Genomic DNA, 13,347 nt, shown 5'->3' on the forward strand with positions numbered 1-13,347 from the left:
AAGCACTGATCAGTTAAGAAGTAAAATTCGTGGGCTGGGGATTTAGCTCAGCGGCATAAGCACCTGCCTTCCAAGCAGGCAGTCGTGAGTTTGATCCCCGGTACCGATAAAAAGGAAAAAAAAAAAAGTGAAATTCGTGTAATTTTTAAAAAATTAACATTTTATGTGCATGCCCATTCTTTATTCAATATGAAGCAGTTTTGACAGCACAAAAAAGTTTTATCTGTTCTATATGCAGTTGAAGATAACACATTTAATTGAAAAAAAATTCATAACCATACTTTTAAAAACTGAATTTGCCAGTAGTTATCTATTTGCAGCAGGTACCAAAATTTTAGTGTTATATTTGCTATTTTCTATTTCATAATCTCTAATGCTTCTACATCACACTTAGATATCATTCAATCCATCTATGTAACCTAGATTACTTTCTTACTCTATACATTGGTTTCATTCCAAGCAGTAAAATCCACACAGTAGTCAGTTTGAAGTTCAAGGTATATTTTTTTTTAGTGCACATAAAGTAAATATGTATTTATTAAAATAAAAATGTCCACTTCATGCCATCTAAATGTAGTCATTACCTGGCATAACATTTACTACACAACACTGCCTTAGGACCAGTTCTGCCAACTAGAAATACAGCAACCTGATTCAGCAGCAATATATTTAAAAATAATTATTTACTTTCATTTTTCTATTATTTTTCAGGTTTGTGGAAGGGATGCTTAACATTTGTTACAATGCCATTGATCGTCACATTGAAAATGGTAGAGGGGATAAGATTGCTATCATCTATGACAGTCCTGTTACAAATACTAAAGAAACTATTACCTATAAGGAAGTCCTGGAGCAGGTAACATAATATACTTTTCTCTGTATTAGTTGTGTATGCATTTTAAAAATAGAACAGATTTTCATTATATAGCTTTTTAAGAAATTCCCTGACATTAAATTAAAAATATTTGTTTGCATGCATAATGATTATATTCATAGTGAAGAGCTGGTAGATTTACATAACACATCTTAATTCTTTTTACTTATTCTTTTTCCTTTCCAGATGCAGCTTAGAAATTGGTATATATATGTGAATTTATTTAGACTGTTTCTAACTCTTTAATTTGTATTTCCTAGTATTGAGTGATGTCTGTTTTACAGAGCAAGCTTGGTAAATCTCAAGAATATGTTTAAATCCTTTCTGGCTTTTGATCTATATTCTTGTTGCCATTACCATTGTTAAAGGTGGCTGCTCATTCTTGTATGACTGTCACCTGACTGCTTGTAGTAGATCATTACTCAAAGTGATGCCAGAACATTCTTCTGAAGAATTAGCTTCATTTTTTTATCTTATTGTTTTTTCTAAAAATTACTACTAATCAGAGAAGAAAATTCATAATCGTGGTATGTGAAAGACACTTTGGGATCTGATCACAGTGTCCTTCCCAAGCTTCATTTCCTAACATCCTTGGCCTTTCGAGCACCTCATCAGTAGCCTGAATGTACTGTCATTGTCTCAGACACAGAGAGTGCTTTGCAGCACTTTGCAAATCTTATTTTCTCTTTTTAGCCCTTGCTTATCTGTATAGTTCTTGCATGCATCTGCATATTAATGGAAGTATTACAAGACTTTTCTCTTTTAACCTTACAACAGAAGTAAGGTTTCAGAAGTTTTAGGAAAGTAGTTAACTGTCTCGGACTACTGGAAAGTTGCTCTAACTCCATGGAACATTTTTTGTCTTTTTTTTTCCCTCATTTTTATCGGTACCAGGGATCGAACTCATGACTGCCTGTTTCCAAGGCAGGTGCTTATGCCGCTGAGCTAAATCTCCAGCCCCTCCATGGAACATTTAATCATACATGATTTGTAGGTCATTTATTCATGTGCCATGTATGACTTATAGAAGGAGAATGATGTCCAGAGGCATGTCTCAATCATGGCCTATTGCGCTTTTGGATGGGAAGCTTCTTTCTTGTGGTTGGCCACATGTACACTGTAGGATGTTTCTCAGCATCCTTAACTTCTATTCACTAGATCCCATAGCATTCTCCCTTACTTATGAATATTAATTAGGTCTCCAAACATTGCTAACATCCCCATTGGTGATAAAATTTCCACTAACTAGAAAGCTTATCTCCATAGATTTGGAAACTTTTGTTTTAAAAGTGAAGACTTCTTGAATTTCATTCTCTACTTTTATGCATTGAAGCCAGTTCATAGTTCTACTCTATTTTTAGAGAGTTTGATCAACTACCCCAGGCTCTAAAACTATCTTATTTTGAATCAGTATATTCTTTTTTTGCCTTGCCGGAAATTAAAGAAAGGCAACTCAACCAGATCAGTTACCTACAATCCTGAGTTGTTGTAAACGAGAGAGAAAAGTCAAGCTGGTTTACTTAAGTTGGATGTTAGAATGATTGTAATAACACATTTCAGTATCAGCTGATTTAAACAAAGACAACTAAAGCAAGTTCAGAAAAATGATATAGGTAAGAGAAGAGGTGTCACAGTGACTAGAGCAGGTGACCTCACAAATTGTCTGCTAGCTGGACTTGCTATCTTGAATCAGTTCTTTCAGACTGAAACACAGAGTAGAAGCATCTAGATGGGCCAACTTAGGTCATATGCCTAGAGTACGAGGTTTGGGGAAGAAATATCTTGTCTACTTCTGATTTCATAGTAGTAATTTGAGCCCCACTTTCCTCTAGGAAATAAACAAGGAATATTCTAATCTAATAAGAATCGAATTTGAAGTTGGGTATGGTTGCATACTTGTTATACCAACACTCGGGGAGGCTGAGGCAGGATGATGATCAGACCTCAAGTTTGAGCCCAGCCTGGACTATTTGGTGACTTAGCAAAACTTTTGTCCAAAAAAGAAAGAAAGGGAAGGAAAGGGAAGAGAAGGGAAGGGAAGGGAAAGGGAGGGGAGGGGAGGGAAAAAGAAAAAGAAAAAAAGAGAAATAAAGCAAAAGGTTGAAGTCCTTGACTTTAATTCCCAGTACTGAAACCAAACCAAACCAACCAGAGTTCAAATGCTAAACATCTATTGTTTGTACTCGTTACTGTTTTGTGAGTGGGAGTGATATTTGTGGAATAAAGAGCTGGAGCTCACACTAGGACTGAGTAAGGAAGGTCTTTCATTATGAAATAGACGTCTTAATCAGATGAGACTGAATTATAAGAGATAACAGCAGTTTCCTGAACAAGCTATCATATTCTGTTTGCAGTTTTACATTTTCAGCTTTCAGAAGTCATTTGTCTATGCTCAAACACATGTTCCTGTGGTTTGGGCATATTGCCACAATTTCATTTTATGAATATGATTGCCTAAGACATTTGTGAATTTTAATTGATATACAGATTAAGAAATTGACTTATATGCTGTAAAAACATTATCAACATATTGAATTTGATACATACGTAGGCATCAGAGTCAAATAAAAAGCTTTAGATACATCTAAAATGAGTTGTGCAACTCTTGTTTTCTGTTGCTTTCTCTTTAATGAAATGATTACATAAGTTATAGGATTATATGATAATTACACACACAATTTACTTAGACATTTTTTGCTAAGGCATCTTATTTTCAAACATTGAGTCTAGACTCTCAGACTCTTTGGACGTTTGTACTAGTTCACTGGTGTTCAGTTTAGCCTGACATCAAAGTACTTAAATGGACCGTTTCTCTCATCTGCTGACAATTTATGATTCCCCAGGCTTCTCTTCCCTAAAGTAGTAAAGGAAGAACCATGAGGAAAGAGAGAGAGCATTGTGTTCTACTTTGATTACCTGCTCCTGGTTCCATATGGCCTTTATTTTATTAAGGAGAGAAGACAGAGAAAGATTTAATGGATAATAACATTGAGAACAAACAAAAAGCACTGTCCTTGTACATTACTGATTTAATCTCCCCTGTTTCATTTCTAGTGGAAGTTTCTGGCTGGATAAAACTTGATTAAGCTAGTTAGTATGTCTTATTTAATTAGCAGGCTAACAAATTTTGAGCTACATTACCTTGGTGACATGAAAGATCTGAAAAATTTGTAGAGTGATTCTGAGCAGAGCTTTTCTAAAACTGCCATTTCTTCTGTAGTTCTGAACATTTTAAACAACTTTTTACGAAGGCTTTCGTACAAGGAATTTTAGCTCCAGTTCAAATCCATCATTTATTCAACAAATGTTTATTTTATAGAACAACCTTGTTAGGAACAAAGGATAACAGGCACATGGACACATTCCTTATTTTCAGGGAATTAAGAAAATATATAATCAGGCAATTTCCATGTAAAGCAAGGATTATGATACAGGGCTTAGTTGTGATTGGTGGGGAAACGTATGGGAAAATACTTCCATTACTTTCCTTCACTGTAATATAATACATGAGATAACAGACTTGCAAAGAGAAAAGACTGAAGATTTCAATCTAAAGATTTCAGTCTAAAATCAGGTGGACCTAGTGCTTTAAACCTGTGATAGATGTGCCAGAAGGCTATGGAAAGGAGCTTGGGTTGGAGCAGACTATTCTCATCTTGGCCAAAACATGAAAGAGGGCAAGCAATTCCTGCGATAGTCTTTAAGAGCATACACCCAGTGACCTCAGGTCCTCTCATTAGACTCCCCCCTCTAAGGGTTTGACCCCTCTGCCCCCCAGTAATGCCAGGCTTAGGAATAGACATTTAACACACAGGACTTTGAGAGATGCTTATCCAAATCAAAAGAGCTCCCAACTCAGCCAAGCATAAATTGTGTCTACAAAGGCTTTCTGTAAAAGTTGACCCCTACACTTAAAACTTATTTGTTTAAAGATATCTTATTGGGTCATATCACTTGAATATTATTTTATCAATATTATTTAATCAAATAATTATTTAATCAAAAAACCTAAAAAGCCAAAAACCTAAAGAACATGCAGAAATTCAGCCAGTTCATGGCTGTCTTCCTGGGCAAGTTAAGCATACAACAGTGCATATGATAAATTTTCTGTCTTTAAAATGCTTTAACAATAAAAGCTTCATTTATGTTATAGTCCATCCCATTGAAAATGTATGTCTTTCGCATCCTTTGTAAACAGGTGAGTGATGTTGATATGAGACAGAAGTTATTTAGCTAATCCTGACCAGATTAGCTAAAAACATTCTTGCCCACACCATTCTATACTTCTTTATATTTTAATTTTTTTGTTTTTTTATTATTTGCTATTTGCTATTTATTTAATTATTTATTGATTTTTTGAGATATATTCTGGCTATGTAGTTGTAGCTACTCAATATGTAGCTCAGGTTATCCTCAAACTTGGAGTAAACCTCCTGCCTCAGCCTCCGGAGTGCTGGGAATATAGGCACATACTACCATGCTCAGCTCTTTCTTTTTAAACATAGTAGTTATTATTTAATAAATATTTTATATATCTGTCACTAGTGTTGTTTCATTTGCTTGTGTGTAAGTTCTGTGACATCAGGGATTTTAATTTTGATTCCCTAAAAATGCCTGTCATTTAGTAAAATGTATTGAAATATTAATAAGTGAACGAGTGAATGATCATTTAAAATTTCTAACCATTTTCTTTTATTATGAGAAAATCTTACCTTTAAATGATGTAACTATTCAAACTTGATTATCTTTCCAAGTAAACTTTAACTTCTATCAGCAAAGAATTTTAACTTATTTTCATTAAGCTTCATAATCTATGGAGAATATTTTGTCCTTTAATTTTTTAAACTTAAAAGTTCAAAGATTTGTATTACAGGAAATATGTGCTGTACATATTTATTGTTTTCCTCCTTAACACTTTTCAAGTCAATAGTAATCTAGTGACCCTTAGGGAAGTAGGTACATATTTGCGAGAGCATGCATAGGTTGTACGTAGTGTAGTGTATTATTTTAGCTATTTCTACATTGAATTTACTTTCCCATCAGTAATCTGAATTTGAATTTACCTCTTTATGTGGAGTTTTCTTTTTTGCATTATGGCAATTGTAATTTTTAAATACATTTATTCACTAAATAAGAATGTGACCCCACAAGGGCATTTGAGACAGCTTCATGAATATATGTATAGGAAGGTAACTGACAAAACACAGTTTTTGCTAAAATTTCCCAATTTAGTTCAAACTGAAAGTGCCCATTATCTCTCATTAAGGTAATTTTTAAAAATATAATTATAATTTTTAAAAATATAATAGATTGTAATTATAAAGGTTTAATAACTTCAAAGAGAAAATTTCTCTGAAGCCTAGAGTCAATTTCCATGAAAAGTCCACTTCTAACTTTTGCCTTTTGGGATGTGCTCTTCAAAGTGTGAAATTCATGTTCTCAGAAATATGTCAGGGTAAAATAATCTGACATTCCTTTGTCATTAATATCCCTATTTATTTAATCAAAAAACCTAAAAAGCTAAAAACCTAAAGAACATGCAGAAATTCAGCCAGTTCATGGCTGTCTTCCTGGGCAAGTTAAGCATACAACAGTGCATATGATAAATTTTCTGTCTTTAAAATGCTTTAACAATAAAAGCTTCATTTATGTTATAGTCCATCCCATTGAAAATGTATGTCTTTCGCATCCTTTGTAAACAGGTGAGTGATGTTGATGTGAGACAGAAGTTATCATAGATCATCTATTTTCCCCTAAGATTCAATTCTTAAAGTATTATTTAAATATAGTATCTATTCAGATAAGAATACAGACCACCAGTATAAGTTTTGTTAGGTTTTTCATGGAGGATATCCATGTCTATGAATGCTTACTAACAAATTGTGGTGATGACACGTATGCATTTGTGTTGGGGGATACATTTAAGAAGGGGGTTCCAATTGTTATAGCATGTGCAGGTGGGAATGGGTAGTTACTACCAAACAATTTCCCCGAGTGGCTGTATTTACCAATTTACATTCCTATCCTATGTTAGGATACCAACAACTGGAATTGACAGTACCAATGAATTAAATTTTGGTCTTTCTGGTGGATGTATTGTGGGCTTGTTTATTTATTTAGGCACCAGGAATCGAACTCAGGGCCTTGTACTTGCCAGGCAGGTGCTAGGCAGCTGAGCTATAACCCTGGCTCTGGGTTGCGGTTTTAGTTTGTGTTTCCCTAATATCTGATGAAGTTGATCTCCTTACCCTTGGCTTACTGGTGTTCATTATCCATTTGTCAGTCCTCTTTTTCTGAAATGCTCATGTACATATTTTGTCCATTCACTTTTGTATTTTTCTATTAACATGCCATAGGTGAAGAATTATACAGACTTTTGTACTGTTAAAGGGAAAGATTTACCAATATTTGTAAACTTTGGGGAAAGAATCATAGAGATCTGAGAGCATAAAGGCATTTAAATGGCTTTGGGAAACCAGAGCTAGAAGACATTCTCTCCTACTTTAAAAATAATTAATGATAATGTGGGTGTGGTGGTGCATGCCTGTAATACCTACAGTCAGGAGGCAGAGCAGGAGGATTACCGAAAGTTCAAGACCAGCCTCAACTATACAGTGAACTCAAGGGCTGCCTGAAACACATAGTCATAGCCTGTCTCCAAAAAAACTCAAAATAAGAATGATAATAATAATAATGAGTGATAAAGTCTATACTTTATCAGTCTCTCCTAACCATTATTTGAAGCCAAATGGGAAGTAAGTTCTCTCCAGGAGAATACCTTTAGACAGCCTGTACCCTAATATTTAAGTCTGTAAATGATCTAGGAAGGTAATGTTATTTGTACTTTTATTAATGCCAAAGATTTTAGTACAACCAAGTTTATTTTCCAAAAATCTTGTTATGTTTGTGAGTTATTTTGTATAATGCAAGGTTATATAATATGTTTTAGAAGAAACACTTGTATTTTGCTTATGGTTACAGAGTCACTAAATATTGACTTAAATTTTTATCAAAATTATAAACTGGAACTGACTTTTAAAACAACTTTATAACTTAGGAAAATTTAATTTAGAGCCTCACTTCAGAGGATCCAATATAAAAACAGTGGTTATTAGACCAATTTTAATAATATAAGAAAATATTAATTAAACAGTATTTAATATTTTTAAGTTTTGCTTTTTCCATATTTAGAATTATTTATTTGAAACCAGAACTATCTAAAGATTATATTTATTTCAATTTGAAATAGCAAAAGTATAACCAATCCCTTTGAATTTTTAACCAATCCCTTTGAATTTTCTCAGCTAGGCTTTTAGATATTACATTGTCCATAAAATAAAGATCACTGTTTGAAGTGTGAACTCCCTTCAATTTCTGCCATACCTGAAGCTATTTTGCTATGCTTTGAAGTCCATTCCATTTTACTTACAACTTTTCCTGACATACTGGTTCGTTTTTCTCTTTTCCTTTACTTGTTAGCATACTTAACATGACCTCCTGACCCAAGAAAACACTCCTGGAGGTAGAGGAGATACTCTGTCTTTTTAACTTATGCAGTCACTCACAAAAGCCTTATAAAGAATAGAATCTAATATCCATTGAATGAGTTCACAAGCAGAACTTCTGATGAGATTTATAAAAATGTGAAGCAAAATCTAAACCTTAACAGAAATAACTATTTCTAAAAATATCACTTTGGAATCTTTCTGTTTTATACTTGGAAATTTTATTTTTTATGTGCATTTTCCTTGGTTTAAGGTATATTTGACTGTGAAGGTCTATATTCTGCCTCTTTAAAAACCTCACTTGTAACGTTTAGCTCAGTTTGCCCTCTTAGAAGCAGAGAATTGGTCCATGGATTTTAGTTTTGCATTTTGCTTAATGAATTTATGTTTATCACTCATTGGCAGGCCTTACTAATTTGTCTTCTCTTTAGGGTGACTAAACTCTGATGTTGTAGAAAATCAACATCAATCAGCCATCTGGTTTGAATGTATTTTCTCGAACTGGAATGCTAAAGTAAATTTTTTATTCATGTATTCAGAGCATACTCGTAGAGATACCTCATCCATATTTGACACTTCTGAAGACACCATGAGTTCCAGGAGTAAATGAGACAGTCTTTGTATTCAGGAAAATTGGATTCTAGTTGAAGAGATAGTGTGAATAAAAAATATAATACAACCTCATTCAGTATAAGTGAGAAAATAAAGGGCTGAGAAGAATTTGGGGCTGCTATTTCTTTACATTTTTTATTTTTGACTCTTTATTTGTACATCCTTGCAGTACATAATAATTAAATTCCTCATGGAGATTTGGTACACGTGTACACAACGTATCTTAGTTCTGTTTATTCCCCGTTCTCCCCTAACTCCTCCCCCTTCCTTCTATGGCTTGTTCTATTTGCAAAGAAAGGCTACTTGTCGCCGAGCAGGTAGAACTGGAACCCAGTCATAAAGAGTGGGAAGCACATGGCACATGCCTGTGACACTAGCACTTAGGGAGACTGAGGCAGGAGCAAGTCCAAGTCCCACCTGACCCTGCCTCAAAGTTTAAAAAAAGTTAAAAAGGACTGAGATTTGTGCCCAGTGTTAGAATTCTGTTTGATACTGGTTTTGCTCTCCAGGAATGCTGAAACAAAATAAACAAACCACACCAAACCAAAACAAAACTTAAGAGCGGGATAGAACCGTGTAAATATTTGAGTGAAAATTCTGTCAGGCTGAGGGTGTGAAGGAAGAATAGACTTACAGAAGAGGAGAACCAGCAGGCTGGTGCGGGGAGGCTGGGCAGCACTGGATCATGAAGAACCCTGCAAGCCATGGTGAAGTCTGGGTTTTGTTTTGAGTATACTGTGGAATTACACATTGTTAAATTAATGACTTTAACTTCGTTAAAGAACAGAGCACAGTGAAAAAGAAAATAAACAAGGAGACATCATATGATCCAGAAGCAAAAGGAACAGATTAATACTTAGCTTCAACTACTTAGAGTACCAGCGTTTGCTTCCACATTGTAGATGAAGGGCTAGGATAGAGACAGTCTCTGTCATGGGATCCTAAAAGTCACTCCAAGTGTGCCTTCTCTTGGATCCCTGCTGACACCAAGTAGGTTAGAGGCACGTTTGATTTTTTGTCTACTGTGCATCAGCTGCCTGTAAACACCCTACTTGTTTCCCATATTTTGATGGTTATTTTTGGTAGCAATCTGAAACAATTGTCCTTGTGTAATTTTATGTAAATAATTTTTTACATAAATAAGTTTGTCTAATAATTTATACAACTGTTTAATAATCTTCTAAATATTAGTTGAAGGCTAACCTGTTAAAACGGATAGTCAATAATGATGACTTAAAATATTCAAGATGCGTTTCTGTTATCCAATAACCCACATGATGAGGTTCAGCTTGTTATGACCCAGTTTCATTAAACCCCTGTCTCTAATCCTCTCTTTCATCGCCCACATCTGCAAAGCAAAGGCAAAGACACAGGTGTCCCAAACTCTTAGGAAGGTGGAGAAGAAAGTAGGGGGCAGGCGTGGTGTGCTTCAAGGGCCATACTCAGACTAGTACACATGGGCTCCTGGAACATCGTATTTGACTATCAGCCACAAAGAGATTTGGGAAATGTAGTGTAGCCACATGGATTTTCATAGCCAGTTGTTAGTTTCATCCACAAATACTCTTTCATTTCATGTACCAGATCTACGTAAATACTTTTAATCTATTAGTGTCAATAAATAATGAGTCCAGGGAAATAAATATGAGCTGCAAATGAGGTAAGGTCTGAGGCACGTAGAGATAAAGGAGGAATACCCTGTCCAGTGAGGTGTTACTGTGACACACACTAACTGATTATTACGTATCATTTCCAATACTAGACAATGAAGTCATAAAAAGAATAAGATGTAACTCTAGTAGTCAAGAATTTCATAGTTTTCTTGGCAAAAAACCCAAAAGGATAGGAGTATAGTGTAATGATGTAAATGTAAAGCTTTGTGCATTTGTAGCACAGAGAGAGAACCATCCTCTCTCCGCTGTTCAGAAGAGACTTTGTTGTTGCAGTGATACATAAGCTGGACCACATAACAGAGACACTTGGCTCAATCTGTGTGGTCCAGTTCTCCACAGGAGCGGTCAAAGGCCTGCAGGAAATATATCCAACAGCTGGATTTGGCATAGGTAATAGTGAAGGCTGACCTACTGAGGACGAAACTACCAGCCTAGATTATTAACAAACGTATACTAAATGGGAAATAGAAGTAGAAAATTGCGAGTGAAGAAGGGAGTGAAGCAGTTGTTATGGTAAAGAGAAGCAAAGTATAAAAAGGGAGAAAATATTCCTACAATTAGAAATGAGGAGTGTGGCAAACAATTGTTCTTTTATCTACTGATTATCACCTGCATCTTTTATACTGTCAGTACGGATGAATGTATCAACAGCTTTCTGGCTTTGTTCTTTAATAATTGATGTGAGATTATCAAGTCTTTTGGCTTAACATGAATTTCATAACAAATTGAAGAAGCTGATTTACTGAAATTGAAGAATTCTGAGTGGCTAAGGTGATGCAAAGTGAAATAAAATTTTTTCTTACAAGTCTTTTTTGAATCTGATAAAATAATGTAGCTATGGAAGGTGATATTATTAAGTTATATTGATTCATTTGGCAGTTTTATGCTTATATTTATGCACTTTGTAGACATATGGAATGGTTAAGTAAATTTGCATAAATAAATGGAAAGTTGCAATCAATAGAAATATTGCCAAAAATTAGAGATCTGAGGGAAACTGATTGTTTACTTTCTCATGCCGTACTTGATTTAAAAGCATTTCATTTTCATTGAAAATCTGAATAATGTTAACTTTATCTTATGTTTATAGGAAATATACATTTATGAATATGTAGGAGAAATTCTTAGCAGGTGTGATGATCTCTTTGCATTTATTAGTAATGCATTATACTTACGAATGTGTTTCTTTTTAATATGTAGTTTCTTTGGTTGAGTGATGTAAGTGTTGGAGAAAACGCTAATGTTGCCATGACCTCATGTCCTAATACCATTCCTGGGGTATTTTGTATTAGTCCTTCATATGTATTGATTGACTTGCAGGATGTACTGGCCAAAAAAAACCCATAAAGATTAAAAGGAATATAGCTTAGTGCTAGAAAGGCTGTACCCAGAGTACTTATGTTTTATGTACTGTCTGCAGAAGTGCCGTGGATGTTTGCTTAGAGCTTTAATTCAAAACAGTGCAAAATTAACCTAAGCAACATGTAGTTCCATTTTATATCTACTTTCTTTACAATTGTTTCTATTTAAATGCAATAAATAAATAAATAAATAAAGCCTAAAAAAGAACCAGTCTTTGCTCGTTGAAATAAACACTTTATGAAGAAACATTATTCTTACATACTCTTGTTATTTACTGAAAAGTTTAATATACAATTAAACTCAGGCCTTAATATCATCTTTTTGCAGCATCATATGTATAGAAAGCCAAATCTGATTTATAAGTGAGATGAAAACAGTCTTATAAGACCAGTCAATCTCAGCTGATGATGGTAATTTAATATAATGAATGAGGCTGTTTTGCTGAAACTGAATTACTGATTGCAGTTTGACTGTGGTCCTGAGGCTCTGTGGTCATATGCTGTGATCCTGAGGCTCTGAGCTTGGTGGTGTGTCTACTATGACACCTATATTCTTTTATCACATATTGATAATTGAACTTCTGTAAGACTTTTAAATATGTAATATAATATGATGTCATCTGGTTTCTGTTTTCTATGAATGAGACAATAAAAACAAGCACAAATTAATGAAGTGACTTTCCATGAGTTCCAACATAATAAAGATTATTCTATATCAGCTTACTAAAAGTAATAATAAAAACGCAAATTTAAAAATTCATATAGAGAACTCTTGAACACTGAGCACTCCTCTGAAGACTGCAATTTAAGAAACATCACATTAAAAAATTTATTAGGCCAATATAAAAGGAATCTGGCTTTATCTAAGGGCATGTATTAATGTTACTTTTTGTATAGCCATTTAATACAATTTATGTATAACAGCCATTTATATACAACAGTCACAGAATAATCATTTTAAAATAATAACTTTCACATTTTCCATGCTTATTATGGTATAAGAGTTTATGTTCATTGGAGGGTTTAGCTTTATATGGATGACATATATAAACTTGAGTTTAACTAAATATTCTTAAGTAGTAGGGTGTAATCAATTCTATATTCCTTTAAAGATGTATTGGAAAAGTCTCCATATTAGTCGTATTATTCTAGGTTTTTCAAAATGTCTTCATAAAGTTGTATGAATGCATGATTATGCGAAGGACTTCTCTAATAGTTAAATTTTCTGTTTCATTTTAGTCCAGGCAGGTTATATGTTTAAAATTGTAATAAAATTTGCTCAAATTGGGCTAGGTTTAAAAATTTATTTAAGAATCTTTAAA

General features: G+C 34.0%; 1 protein-coding gene across 2 annotated transcripts in view; it reads left to right on the plus strand.

The window, feature by feature from the left end:
- Acss3 (acyl-CoA synthetase short chain family member 3) overlaps positions 1–13,347 on the plus strand; it is a 168,342-nt gene that overhangs the window by 34,968 nt on the left and 120,027 nt on the right. For both annotated transcript variants that reach the window (XM_063255218.1, XM_063255217.1), the window contains exon 2: positions 712–856. In XM_063255218.1, the coding sequence (XP_063111288.1) occupies positions 725–856 (132 nt within the window). In that variant the 5' untranslated portion in view covers positions 712–724. The remainder of the gene's footprint in view (positions 1–711; positions 857–13,347) is intronic.

The sequence above is a fragment of the Cavia porcellus genome, unplaced genomic scaffold, assembly GCF_034190915.1.
Source record: "Cavia porcellus strain 051 isolate PalLab524CR breed Dunkin Hartley unplaced genomic scaffold, mCavPor4.1 scaffold_8, whole genome shotgun sequence".
In the NCBI taxonomy this organism is placed as follows: domain Eukaryota; kingdom Metazoa; phylum Chordata; class Mammalia; order Rodentia; family Caviidae; genus Cavia; species Cavia porcellus.